The sequence below is a fragment of the Acomys minous genome (assembly GCF_964271855.1).
Source record: "Acomys minous genome assembly, chromosome: 8".
In the NCBI taxonomy this organism is placed as follows: domain Eukaryota; kingdom Metazoa; phylum Chordata; class Mammalia; order Rodentia; family Muridae; genus Acomys; species Acomys minous.
Window position 1 is genome coordinate 118,183,463 of NC_140489.1, and position 13,709 is coordinate 118,197,171.

General features: G+C 42.4%; 1 protein-coding gene across 2 annotated transcripts in view; it reads right to left on the reverse strand.

Moving 5' to 3' along the window:
* SRBD1 (S1 RNA binding domain 1) overlaps positions 1-13,709 on the reverse strand; it is a 160,294-nt gene that overhangs the window by 71,628 nt on the left and 74,957 nt on the right. Inside the window, exons 15-16 of one of the 2 annotated variants that reach the window (XM_084793143.1) lie at positions 10,475-10,597; positions 1,782-1,873 (exon numbers count right to left, since the gene is read on the reverse strand). In XM_084793143.1, the coding sequence (XP_084649269.1) occupies positions 1,782-1,873; positions 10,475-10,597 (215 nt within the window). The remainder of the gene's footprint in view (positions 1-1,781; positions 1,874-10,474; positions 10,598-13,709) is intronic. The other variant, XM_084793144.1, reaches the window with a different exon arrangement.

A 13,709-nucleotide genomic window follows, 5' to 3' on the forward strand; every position in this document is an offset into this window, starting at 1 on the left:
AAGTATACAAGAGTTTAGAGGGAGAATCCACAAGTAGATGCTGAGGTTTGAAAACAAGTATGAAACCATACTGGGCATCAATTACCAGGAAACAGCAAGATGTTAGGCAAAAATAGCATTTGAAAAGGAAGTGGACATAGGAACCACAACTGGAGACCATGCATCTTTGACTATTTTCCTTAAGGGCAGACTTTGAAGACTGAGTGTCTTGGTAAGGTGCTTTGAGTCAGAATAAATTAAGCATCATCACCTCCGCACAGGCGGGAGCTGAGACACAGGAAGGCATACTTGTAGTGCGTCATGGACTGAAGACACAGCAAATGGCACTCTGCAATCAGAGCAATGGGGCCAAGCAGTGGCTCATTTTTTTCTAATCCTCTCTTCACAGGTCACTGCTAGACACTGTAATCTGGTTTCACCTATAAGCCCATGACACTGTGCATCTGCAGGGGCCAGTAGTTAGGAAGAAACAGCAGTTTCTTTAGCAGTGGGGAGCCCCAAGGAACTGTTGCCTCCTGGAAATAATGACCTTAGTATTCTTTCCAACACTCCATTGGATGATAAAGCCAACCTGGTAGTTCTTCTCTCTCTCTCTCTCTCTCTCTCTCTCTCTCTCTCTCTCTCTCTCTCTCTCTCTCTCTCCCCCCCCCCCCCCCAGATATATAAAACTATTATTTATTCAAACATTCTACATACAACTATTACAAGCAAAATGTGTGGCCTCTTTAAACCTTAGTTTCTTCATGTGTTAAGTGGGAAGAATGATCATGGCCCCGGGACAACAGTGAAGATAAGGTAACATCAGTGCGATGTTTTCTGCACACTGAGTAGGAAAGATTACAACCAGCAGGTCCCACTGTGGTGACTATCCCACTCCACCATGGGCATCACTAGCACCAAGGCAAGCACCAAAAGAGGCGCGGGAAGGAGGCTGAGCTGTTGTGATGGGGGCGACCATAACAGAAGAAGCAGGATCTGCGTTTAGCTAGGGAACTATTTCATTTCAACCATCAGCTGAAAAAGGCAACAGGGTCTTTTGGCTTAAACAAACAAACAAAACTTTTTAGCTTTAGATCAATGCAAAAGTTTTCAAAATTTGTATTTCCAAGTATAGCCTTAAAACTCCTAAAAGTCATGAAAATATTTAAGGACAAAGATTAAAATAATTTCTAAATAATCCCCATAACATAGAAAGCTAATCTATCCAGAGCTAAACTTTTATTTATACCAGTTACTTCCCCTAAATTTCTCAAAGTATTTTAATTTTCTATGACAAAATTTTAACTATTCCACATCAAAGCAACCAAGTACAAATAAAAGAAAGGCATGTTTTTAAAGCAAGGCATTACCATGAAGCCTCAGTCAGAGGCCATGAGGGAGCAGTCAGCTGCCAAGCATTTAGCAATAAACCAAAAGTCTATGTGTGTTTACGCACTAGCACCGTGTGTTTGTGTTTGTGTCGCTTACTGCCGAGAAAATGGTATAATAATCATTTTTAATAGTTCTATTTTCTTTATTATTGAACTCAGGCGTTTAATTTTAGTAAGACATTTTACGTAAAATTTTTACTATTTCTGGAGTACTATGGGGAATTCGAAAACACAAGAGCCCTTTTTCTCCTGTTTTTCATAATCCCAGTGTTAGTTTAATCCATAAATTACAAATGTGCAAGTCTTATACACATGGCATCACTTTTACGTTTTCACAGATATGTGAGATATTTAGTTTGTCGCATACACAAATCTAAGCTATCACAATTCCATACTGTCACAGTGTCTCACCTGCACTTCTCAAGTTAGGGTCCAGTCCGGGCATCTCCTTGTTAGCTTCAGGGCTGACGCTGTAGATAGAGGCCCCTGCTTCACTGACGATGCTGAAAAGACAGGAAGTGGCAACGTTATTTTCCAAACCTTCCATCTGGTCAGAGAAAATAAATAAATGAAAGTAGGTATTACAAGAATGCCAAGGCAAAGTGCTCTCTTCAGAGCTCAAGAGCACCTAGAGGATGGACTATTCCCACATAGGCTAACAGCAAGTTACATTTGTCTGCTTTCCAGGATCGCAAACACACAGGCTTAAATCCATGATGCTTTTGTTCATTTACCAACAAGAGGGACTCTGTAAATGAACATAATGAACGCTCTTCCAGGGTGCCAACTTCAAAACTGCTAGAATATAGTTACCGCGGGCATTGTTGACTGACATTCCTGATTTCCACCTGAACTGACCGCCCTGAGCAGCTGGGCGTACACAGACACAGGTGGGGTAGTTAAGTGCATGGGAGCACATGGAGCACAAACCACGGCCACAAACACTGCTGTGTTATTACCCGGTTATATGTAGTTCATGTATGCAGCAACATACATGGAAACGAAAGGTCGGATAGCACAGGCGTGCGCGCACACGCGCGCGCACACACACACACACACACACACACACACGCACACACACGCACACACACGCGCGCGTCTTGTCGTGAAGGATGGACAGCACTGGAGGCTCTCCCTTCAGGCAGATACTAAAGCAGTCGGCTCATCCTTTACATAAAGCACCACACAAACCACCCTCTCCTTTTCCTCCGTGGCCCCCAGTTCTTTACAAACTGCAGCGAGGACTCTCACAGACACCACTTGTACAGTGGTTGACAAGCGTGTGCTTCACCAAACATTTGAAATTATGACATAAAAGCAAAGAAACACTATGTACTTGTAAGCAACCAAAAGACCTTCAGCTCTGTCACATGACCAGCAGGGTAAGAGGATTCAAAGAGAATCATGTCAGTGTCTAGTTTCTAGCCCTCTTTTAGCAAGCTCTCTTACTCTGGGTTCCTCAAACTCCACTTTAACCATCTAAGACAAACTTTGATAACTTTTCACTGCCCTTCACTAATAATCGAACATGGAGAACTCTGGATTGAAATGTAACAACTGCAAGTCACTAACGCTTGAGAGGATTCTAAAGCAGCGGTTCTCAACCTGTGGGTCGTGACTGTTTTGGGAGTCGAATGACCCTTTCACAGGGGTCACATGATCAGATATCTTGCATATCGGATATTTACATTACAATTCTAACAGTAGCAGAATCACAGTTATGAAGCAGCAGCGGGATCCCCAGCACATGAGGAACTAACTGTATAACAGGCTCACAGCGTTTGAAAGGTTGAGAGCCACTGCTGTAGAGTCTGAAGACAGGAAATAGCAGCACTGCTGTTGAAACTCATTGTTGTCTCTCAGTAACACCACCATCAGGACAGCATAGGAGGTGGCAGGGCAAACTTCTGAAGCACAAAGCCAAGTACTCTACAGAAAGGCGCTCATTAGCAACCCAGGGCCTCATTATAGGCAGGCAATGTGTTCAAGGCTATGGCTAATGAGCGAGCAGCCAGGCTGGGTTTGCATCCTGATCTGCCAGGTCCTTAAGTGTGAGCTCTGCACCACTACAGCTGAGCAGCTGCTAATGAAGCGCACTACTTCACTACGTGACTGCTAAGTTCCACCCAGCACCTTCCCTGAGGGGCCCTGAGAACTCATACCGCTCTCCCTGTCTTCACCTAGAACCTAAAGCATGGCCAAGATCAAATGAAACTCCTTCATTTGAGACCAAGTTTAACGTGTGCTTTCCCCACAAGGCAAGACCCAGATTGTCCTCACCTTATACTACATAATGATTAAGGTAAAATGTACAATTAAAGAAGACACAGGCTGGTGAAATACGTCAGCAAATAAAAGCGTGTCACCAAGCTTGACCCTCGACCTGAGTTCAATCCCCAGAACTCAGAGGAGGAATGTAGAAGGAGAGAGCTGGCTTCTGAAAAATGTCCTCTGACTGTCACTAGTGAGCCAAGACACACAACACATGCCTTGATGTTCTCTCAATCATAAATAAAATAAAAAACGTAAAACCCATGAGTTGAAGAATAACCGTATGGTTGCACGGCAACCTAGGAGGGACTCCAGGTTCGACACAGTAGTTTTGTAACTGGCAGTGAGATTTCTTTATAGCTACATGTGAAATGCTTGTGTTTATGCATACTTTGCCACAGGAAAATGGGTTGTAGCTTTCACTGGTTATTTGAGAAAATCCATAATTTCCAAAAAGGTTATGAAACTACCACAGGAGAAGACAATTCAGTAACCAGCTATGGAAAGAACCATTTCAACACAAACTAACACTCAAGCTAATAAAGTCCTTTCTAAAAAATTTTAAGTATCGACGAAATGCAAGCAGCCTGGACCCGTTATTAAAAGAAAAAAATATTTTTAAAAAATCTTTCCACAATGTACTTTATATCATTTTCAAAAATGTCCAAAGTTACAACTATTTAAGTGAAGGAAACTTAAATGGTAAGCTAAAAATTTAATTAACTGTGGCCTTTAGTAGCTGGGTACCTGAGAATTTGCCAAATGATTCACTGTCTCTTGGAAGTTATAACTCTCAACAAACTGAGTGGAAAGTGTTGCAAAGAAAAACACTGAGATAATAAATATTCCTCTAAATTCCATAGTGCCATTTCTTTTAAACAGAAGAATACAAAACAGATGTGACACATTGCACCCAAAGATTTTAGATTAACAATATTATTAAATCAATACAAAATGCAGTAAAGTTTACATGTCATACTTACTGAATAGCAGGCACCCAATAAACAGCCAAGTACTAATCATGCATCAGAAAGCTAAATATTCCAAATGAACACAGAACCCTCAACACTGATTACTCCCATATCAAACATATATGGCCTAAGAGCTGTATTTGTTTTAAATCAAAGCAAACCAGAGTGGTGACAATTTTTTCCACAAAAACAAAAGTTCTGCAGTCCCTCTCCCTTTTCATTATTGTTTCAAGTTCAAGAGCAGACACTCAACAGAATGCATGTCAGACTTCTCAGTCACTTTCTGTTAATGGAACTCTCCCAGTCAACTGTAGGGTATTACCCCAGTGACCTGTAACATTCAGGAATACGGAGAAAACAGCACCGAACTTGGTAAAAGCGTCATCTGTAAAAGATGTACTGAACATTATATTTAAAAAGTAAAATTCCCTCCAGTATAAACTAGCCTTAAAATCATAGCAATCTGATCACTTTATAAACCTGAACAGAAAGCCAGCAGGAGTAATCGGAACTTACTGTTTGGGGGAAATTTTAAGTGAGAAAGTTGTAAATGAACTGATGCTTGAAGAATCTCACAGTACCATGATGGTCCTTCAAAGTGTTCAGCTAAGACAAATGCCTGCGTGCAGACACTTGGCTGTAGCTCACAAAGGCATACTTCAGAAGCCGATGTGGAGCTCTGTTGCCCCAGACCCACATGTAGTGTGCTCACTCTTCAGGGTGAAATAGATCATATTAGAAATGTTTTACCTAAACACTATTTGGGAGCTTTGTGTCTTTTTATGTTAAAAACAAACAAACAAACAAAAAATCAAGCTGCACCTTTATAACTTAAAAAGTCAAACATCTATGATATAGAAAAAATTATTTTCAATTCACTAAAAAATTTTCCCTAAAACTTTCTAAATAAAAATGCTGTATTTTTTTAATTCCTCAAGTAAATTTCAGTGATGTTGTTTACATAAAATAAACCATAAATCAATAACTGATTATTTTTAAGAGAGATACACTGGTTTCAGAACTGAGGCCTCTCAGCTCTCACATGACAGACTGTGTTGACGAAGCCTGTAAGGGCAGGTTTGTGAGCACTTGTCTTAGTGTGGTGCCTTTTGCTTTCTTCTTTACAAAAGGCAGATGAAAAAGTGAGACAATCTGCCTAAGAAGAGGTTGGTTTGTTAGTTTTTCCAGAAGTTACTATAGTTCTCACGTTCACTTAAAAGGCTACACGAAGCTTCTGCATAAATCTCTTCCTTTCTCCTCATTCTCTAAATATGAAAATAGCTCGGCTGTTTCCTCTGATTTTAAAATAAATTACTTCCTTCCTTATGTTAATGGGAGAATTTAATTCAGAACTAATTTACTTAAATAAAAATGTAGTTACTGAAATTTTTTTTAAAAGTCATGGGTGCAGGACTCCTCCCGCAGTAAAGACTGGTGTGTCTGTAATGCTCCCTTCCTGAGGCACACGCACTACACGTCCGCTACACTGGAAAGCTAGCATTCCACTCAAGGCTTCAAAACAGTTTCTCTGAGCGCAGCCCTTCCAACTGGTCAGGCCGGAGCGTTCACTAGACACTGGGTGACTCCGCTCACCCAGCACAGGAGCGCTGCAAGTCTGACTCTCGCGCGCTCCGTGGGCTCTGTTTGTCTGGTCTAACTCCAGTGTGTCAGTGCTACTGTCGTATTCTAGTCTCTCCATTTGATGCACTCTTATCCCTTAGGAAATACTAACAGCACACACAGTGATTCCCTGTTCTGCCCGTGAATTAGTCTAATTATGAAGCATGAATGCATAGTGGCTTATATTTTAAGGAAGGAAATAAAGCAAAAAACTCCACTCCACAAGCAGAAGGGCTGTAGGATTTAATGCTTAAGGAATACAGGCAAGCTCCTGTAACCTTTTTATTTAGTGGAGAGTGCACACTCACTACTTAGTCATTTTTAACGTGAAGGTAAGCTAGCTGGGCATGCAGTGCACACTTGTAACTAAGCCCAGCACGGGGCAGGCTAAGGCAAGAAGATCGCAAGGCCATCTAGACTCTGTAGGGAGACCCTGACTCAAAAGCCAACCAACCAACCAACTGTACAGCAGTAACCTGTTGATGATCAGGAAGATGTTGATGGGATGGGGGGGGAGGGGCAGGGGAACACAGGAAAGAATATTTAATTATCAAGTTTAGTGGTAAAATAAAAATTCGAAGGAAAGTTACAAAACTATCTTTTCCTCTTGGTCTAGCACCTATATTTTCAGAATACGAAACAAAACAAAACAAAACAAAACCACACACACACACACACACACACACACACACTCACACACACTCACACACACTCACACACAAAATTAAGTAGCACCGTACATAGTCGTGTGCTACATAGAAGTAACCAAAAATAAGGGAAAATAAAAAATCTCTATCATTAAAGGGTTCAATGGTGAATGGAAATTTGATTGTCAATCAAATTATCCTAAATGATTTTGATTTCATGTAAAATAGTCATGATAAACTATTAAGTGGAAAACTAGCATGAAAATTGTATGTCCAAAAAAGTTGAAATTTAAAATATATGTGCAAACAAAAAGAAAAAAAAATCATGTAAAATGTTAGTAACTAAACAGAAATTATACCTTTTATTTTCTACAATAGCCACATAATACTTATTTGTAATTTTAAAAAAATCTTCAAATGTAAGTATAATTGCTAACTGATAAGGAAATACGATACTAAACAATGGCTAATATTTTGAAATGTTATCAAATTTTAAATTGTTCTATTTCTACTTAGATCTGGACAGATACGTTTGTTGGTAATGACCTCTGGACAGCCCCTTTAGGTTACTGTTAACATGGGGTTTTCATGCTCTACAAGGAAGGTAACTGAGCAGAGAACTCAGCTTTGTCAGTCTTACACACAGAGCAGATGAGAAGCCAATGCACCATGAAACTTTTACAGGAAGGACAAGTGACACGGCCCTAAGCTGCCATCTCTAACTTATCCTCCATGACCACTGGAGGTTGCTCTAGCTCCTGCTCGCGATGTTAAACATGTGAACCCATAGGAAAGCACCCTAGGAAGGATGAGGAAAGGAAACACACCTCACCTCCACATTTCAACAGCACACTGCAGCTCCGTTTGCCTTCAGGTGTGTAACACTAGCACCATCTGCTGGCAGGCAAGCCAGGAGCACCCCTTCACTCACCAAGTGGGAAAAGTCTCAGCACCATTTCAAATAATGACCATTTTCCTAAAATGTCAGCAGGGTGCTATCATGCAGACGATCCGCCACACCCCCGGGTAGAGTTAGAGTCTACACCAGTGAGACCTCCGTGGAGTACCAGGTGGATAGCCTATCAAATGCCTACAGAGCAATTCCACCAGAACCAAGTTCCCCTGGCCAATTTTCCTGCCGTGTGTCTCACAGCACAGTGGATGTAAAGAATACTTTCTAGGCACAAAAGAAACCTAAAAGGGCAGATTCAAATTAACAACTAGCAAGCAGAACTTGACTTTGGAGTTTGAAGTTCCTCATAGCATTAACAACCAATCTTTTCATGGTATTCACAAACAAAACATAATAAAACCAAAAACACAACAAAACAAACAAAAACCTGGCTCTGCGCTCATGCCTGCCATTCCAACACTCGGGAAGTGGGGGCAAGAGGCACAGGAGTTCCAGGAGTCTAAGCTACAGGAGACTCTGTCTCTGTGGGCTGGAGGCATGGCGCCTGCTGCTCAACCGGAGGATGGAGTTCAGATCCATGCAGACAGCTTCCCGAGCCTGTAACTCTAGCTCCAGGGAACCAGGCGCCCTCTTCTCACTTCCCAGGCACCTTTGCATGCTACAGACATGACACCAACACACAGGGGTAAGAATAACATCTATTTTTTAAAAGATTCAAACAGAAGCCTGAATTTAAGCAAAGGGCTGATTCTCCTATATAGCCTCAAGGCTGCCTGTTCCCATGCTGAGATGGGTGACGTCTCGACGTGTTAAAGTGCCGTATGGACACTATTCATGGGTCAGAGACTGATACCATAAGTGAGCTGCCTTTAAATGCCATTACAGGGGAGAGCAAACCGCCAAACTGAGAGACAAAGGAGATGGGGAGCTTGTCCCCCACGGCTAAGCTGAGAATCTCCTCTAATGTACAGCCAGCTGCAATCGGAGGGGCGAGAACAGAGAGCTTCTCTTCCTTCTAGGTGGCGTCCACAGTAAGCATAGCAATGCTTTCCCTCACAACTTTATCGTCATCTTTCATTCTGAAAAGTCTTCACCTCCAGCCTCCCCTCCTGTGTTTGAGAGCAACATAAAACGGTCATAAAAAGTACATGTCACCACTAAGCAAGCCACAGGGCAAGCCAGAAAGCTAGGCAGAGGCCCTGCTGAGTGTGGGACAGGAAAGGCAGCTCGGCCCACTGTAATCTGTGGAGAAACTGCAGCAGCACTGCCCAGCTCCAGAGCCATCACTGACAACACAGGAAGCTCTGAAGGCCCGAGGGTGTTCTGTGTCTGTTAGTAAATGTTCCTTATCGTCCTCTGAAATGCACGGACCTGAAAGCATGTTAACCTCGCGGCAAGTCCTCAGCACACCTGCAAGTATGATGCTCCTCCTGACTCAAGAAACTCTCAAACAGTAACTGCATACGCATTCAATGTACACCTGATCATGACAAAAGAGTAGCTGCATTTGCTCATTCCAATTTGATTTTAATTTTGAGATATATGAATCTAAATGTTCATTGAGAACAGCAAACAATCAAAATCTTTTAATGAATAAATATATGTCTTGGTTAATTAATTATTGCTGTGACAAAACACCCCATGCAAAGCAGCTAAGGAGCTGGTTGTGGTTCTGCATCACGTCGGGAAGCAGAGAAGGATGGAGACAAACGCTCAGCTAGCTGCCATGTACTCCAGGCCCCACGGCCAGGGAATGCTGCTGCCCAGTGCTAGGTGTGGCTCTCCACCTCAGTTAACCTAATTAGGACAATCCCTCACAGGCACCACCAGACACCCATCTTCTGGGGATTCTAGCGCCTGCCAACTTGACACTCAGTTCTCCACCACAGCACGAGTGAAGATCTGCCCACTGGAGAGCACGCTGACATCACACTGCTACAGTCCCTCTCAACGAGCCTTATGCCAAAATGCTCTTTACTGTGCAGCCAGATTATAAAACCTCAGCATCTTAGACAAACAGAGAGAAGATAACAGTCTAACACCCCAGAAAGAGCTCAATAACCTAAGCTGAGTAGTAAAAGCTCTAGCTAAAACAGCAAAAGCCCTAAACAATGGTTGGGAGACCCACAAAGTCAAAGAGAGAGGGGATAAGTTTCAACTTGAGAGAGACAGAGAAACTGCAAGTGGTGCCTCAAGCAATCTCAGCATTGAGGAGGAATCAAGAATGAAGATGAGACCAGCCGTGTGTGTGTGTGTGTGTGTGTGTGTGTGTGTGTGTGTGTGTGTGTGTGTGTGTGTGTGACTGCCTGACGAATGGAACACGCAAACATGAAGTGGGGGGGGGCCACATTAAAAGAGAGATATAGTGAGATACAGAAGAAGACAGAGTTACAGCCCAGATCTTTCATCTGCAATCAATAAAATTTGCAGCACATTCTTTACTTAAGACTTATCTAACTGGAACTGTTCCCAGCCCTGATTCCACAGCAGGTAACCTGTGCTTAGTATTTCCATGCTCTGGCTCCCACACCTTTTCCTCTCCCTTGTTTACAGTTGCTTCATCCCACCCAACATTTCTATGTCCCCACAAAAGGGGCTTGAGCCTCCTCACAGAAAGGTTACTTACACATCAACTTCCCCAAGTCCCCCAGTAGGCAATCCTCTGGGTACAATTCAACCTACCGCCCTCCAAGAGCATCCAGGTTGGCTGTCCAGGCCCTTGTGAAGCGGCCTCCGCCACCACAGTCCCTTCTGGCTACCCAGCCAATGCTGGAGGGCTCCCCGAAGCACACGCCAGGTCTAGGCCTGCAGAGGGAAGCGGGCGGAGAATGACAGCTCAGGCCTGCCAGCTGCCCCACTTACTCTCTATCAATCGCCAGATCTGCACTTTTCCAGGATCACTGCACACTTCTAGCTCTGCTACATTACACTGTATAAATATTTAGAAGAAATAATTCCTTTCAAGGATCTAAACTCCCACTGTTGTTATGGCAAATGAGCCTGTTTATGCTATGTTCGTTAACTGAGGCAAGGCTAAAAGAGCACAGGAATTTACCAACATGTGGTACACAAACACTACAATCATAAAGCTTCTTGGGGGAACATATCAAAATCATGAAAGAAGTTTATTTTTACTCGCATTGCCTTCTAATTGCCTTTAACTCTCTACTAGGATAGCCCTTAATTTAACCCATTTTTGCAATTACAGGAACAGGGTAGACTGAACGTACAAACTAGATAGCACTCTCCACATGTGAACCTCTTGGTTCTAGAGAAGCAGTTCACAAACGTCGCCTGCATCAGAATCAGCGGGCAGCTTGCTTCAACACAGTGGCTGGGCCTCACCCTCCCAGAGGCTGCTACACTGCAACTGAGATCTGCACTGCTAACAGGCTCACTGGCAGTGCTGGTACTACTGGTCTTGAGACCACAGTTTTGGTTTAAAGGCATACCAGTTTTCTAATACTATGATAAACCCCACAATCAAGGCAGCTCATACAAGAAAAGGTTCCAGAAGGTCAGAGTTCATTGTGGCCTAGTGAAGGCACAATGGCAGGAAGTCAAGGACTCACACCTTAAACCACAACAAAAGTAGTGAGTGTGCACTGGGAATGGTGCTGAGGCCTGCATCCTGAAAGCCCACCCTTACTGACACACTTCCTCCAGCAAGACCACACCTCCTCAGCCTCCCCAAACAGTGCCACCAATTGGAGACCAAGGGTTCAAATGCCAGGGAGCATGAGAGGCGTTTGCCAGCTAAACCATCATCACACTGGAGTATAATTTACCCGTCATAACCCACCCATCCAATCTGATAATGCTTCTGTCTCAAACAATCCTGTGTGATTATGTGTGGGTTCACATCTCAGTTGGCAGCCCTAGGCACCCACTAATGTACTTTCTCTACATGCTTATCTTTGTCTACACTTCATGCTAATGGGAGCATACAATGCTTGGCCTTTGTGCCTGTCCTATTCAATTTGCATGTTCTAGTGCCTCCTCTTATTGATGAACAGTATTTCATTGTTAGGAATATACCATATTTTTTAAATCCAACCTCAGGTTGGTTGGTTCTGCTCTGGGTTTATGAATATTACTGCCTAAGCATGCAATCTATACATTCAGTCATCTTAAATATATTTCAAAGAGTGGAGATGCTGGGCTGTAAGCTTCCACTCACTTTTCAAGAAGCTAAGTACAATGTATGATGGATTCAGACCCTTGGTAATACTTGGTTTTTGTTTTTATTTTTTTTTAACCAAAACCACTTTATTGGCTACAAACATACTGTTAACCCCCTCTCTCTTCTCCTCCTCCTTTTCCTACCCATCCCCGCCCGCTCATCCTTCCTCTGCAGTAAAACAATGGAATCTTGTAGCACAGCTTGGTAGTGCAAACCTTAATAATCCCAACTAGTTGCAAGGCTGGGGTAAGAGGACCACAAGTTAAAGGCCCAAGTAAGCATATTCTTCACAGCATCTTGCCTGTTTTGTCTTAGCAAAGCCGTCATTCTAGCTTGCTTTAACGTAGGGAGGAAAGGGTTTGTGCTAGCTGTGAACTGCAGCCCACTACTGAGGGAAGCCAAAGGGCACCCGGAGGCAGGAGCTTGAAAACCCAACAGGGAACACTGCTTATAGGCTTGCTGCCCTGGCTTCTTCAGCTCTTTCCTACACAGTCCAAGCCCACCTCCCTAGGGATGGGAACTGCCCACAGTACACATCCATCCTCGGCCAATCAGCAACCAGAAAAATGTTCCTCAGATATATCAACAAGCCAATATGAAAAGGTGATTTTTTTTTTTTTAGTTCAATCCCCTCTTCCTGGACATGTCAAGATCAAGCTGAAGCTTTTTATGATATTATTGTAGCTATCATCCTAAACAGACCTGTATAGGAAGAAGAGAGGATAAAACTTGCCACTGGCTTTAACTTATTACCTAACAGACTCACCTTCAGCTAGGACTTCCAACATTGGAGACAGTGTTGACAATGAAAAATACGGGTTTCTAAACCAATCACTGGTCAGCCTATGGCCGACACTATGTGTATTTAAAATGCACATCTATCTAGGAAGAAGAGTAACACATCACATACACATTCCAAAGAACCTATCATTTGAAGGGTACATTTGGTTAATCTTAGGTTGTGTGTGTGTTTAGTTATATTGGTCTTCTTCACCTTGGAGCCTTTTAAAAACAATTCACATGCCAAAACAAGCCTCTGTTGGAAATCTGTTGGACCTTAAATTAAGAGGAAAGAAGAATAACAATCAGGGTTGTCTAGAGCCCTAACTTGCAAACATATAAGATGTTCCAAGATACATCTGAATCAGGTAGGAGAGATATTAAGATGGTTTATTTCCAAGGTGAAACCCCAAATAATGTTTACTCTGATGGTTTATTTATAACCAAAAATGCAAACCCTAAAATGAAGACACTTTAAATGCTATAACTATTACCTAAAATATATATTCTAGATTCTATAGAAGCTGTTATACTAGGAAGGATCTAATTAAGAGATGAAGAAAGACAGATTTTAAGAGATTTCTTTATATAATTCAATTCAACACAAAAGAAAGCAAGGTTTTATTACTGACAGTTTTATTACAAGGTTTGCACTGTAAAATAATTTCAAATATGTATGTTCTATTTCATGGACCTTATTAACATTTAAGTCATTTGTCCCCATTGCTTTCTAGTTACTAACAATATTTCCATTCATCTTGGCAGACTATATTATAATGCATAGGCCTGTTGACTAATATTTACTCTCCTTTTCCCACTGTGCCACTCAGAGCCCCTTGAGAGGCAGCTTTCCAAAGAGAAGTCACAGGGTAATAGATTCCCATGTGGCCCAGTCTCAGCAGTGTTCTGGATCACAATAATACAGTGTTTAGAGGATCTTCTTATAAACACTTT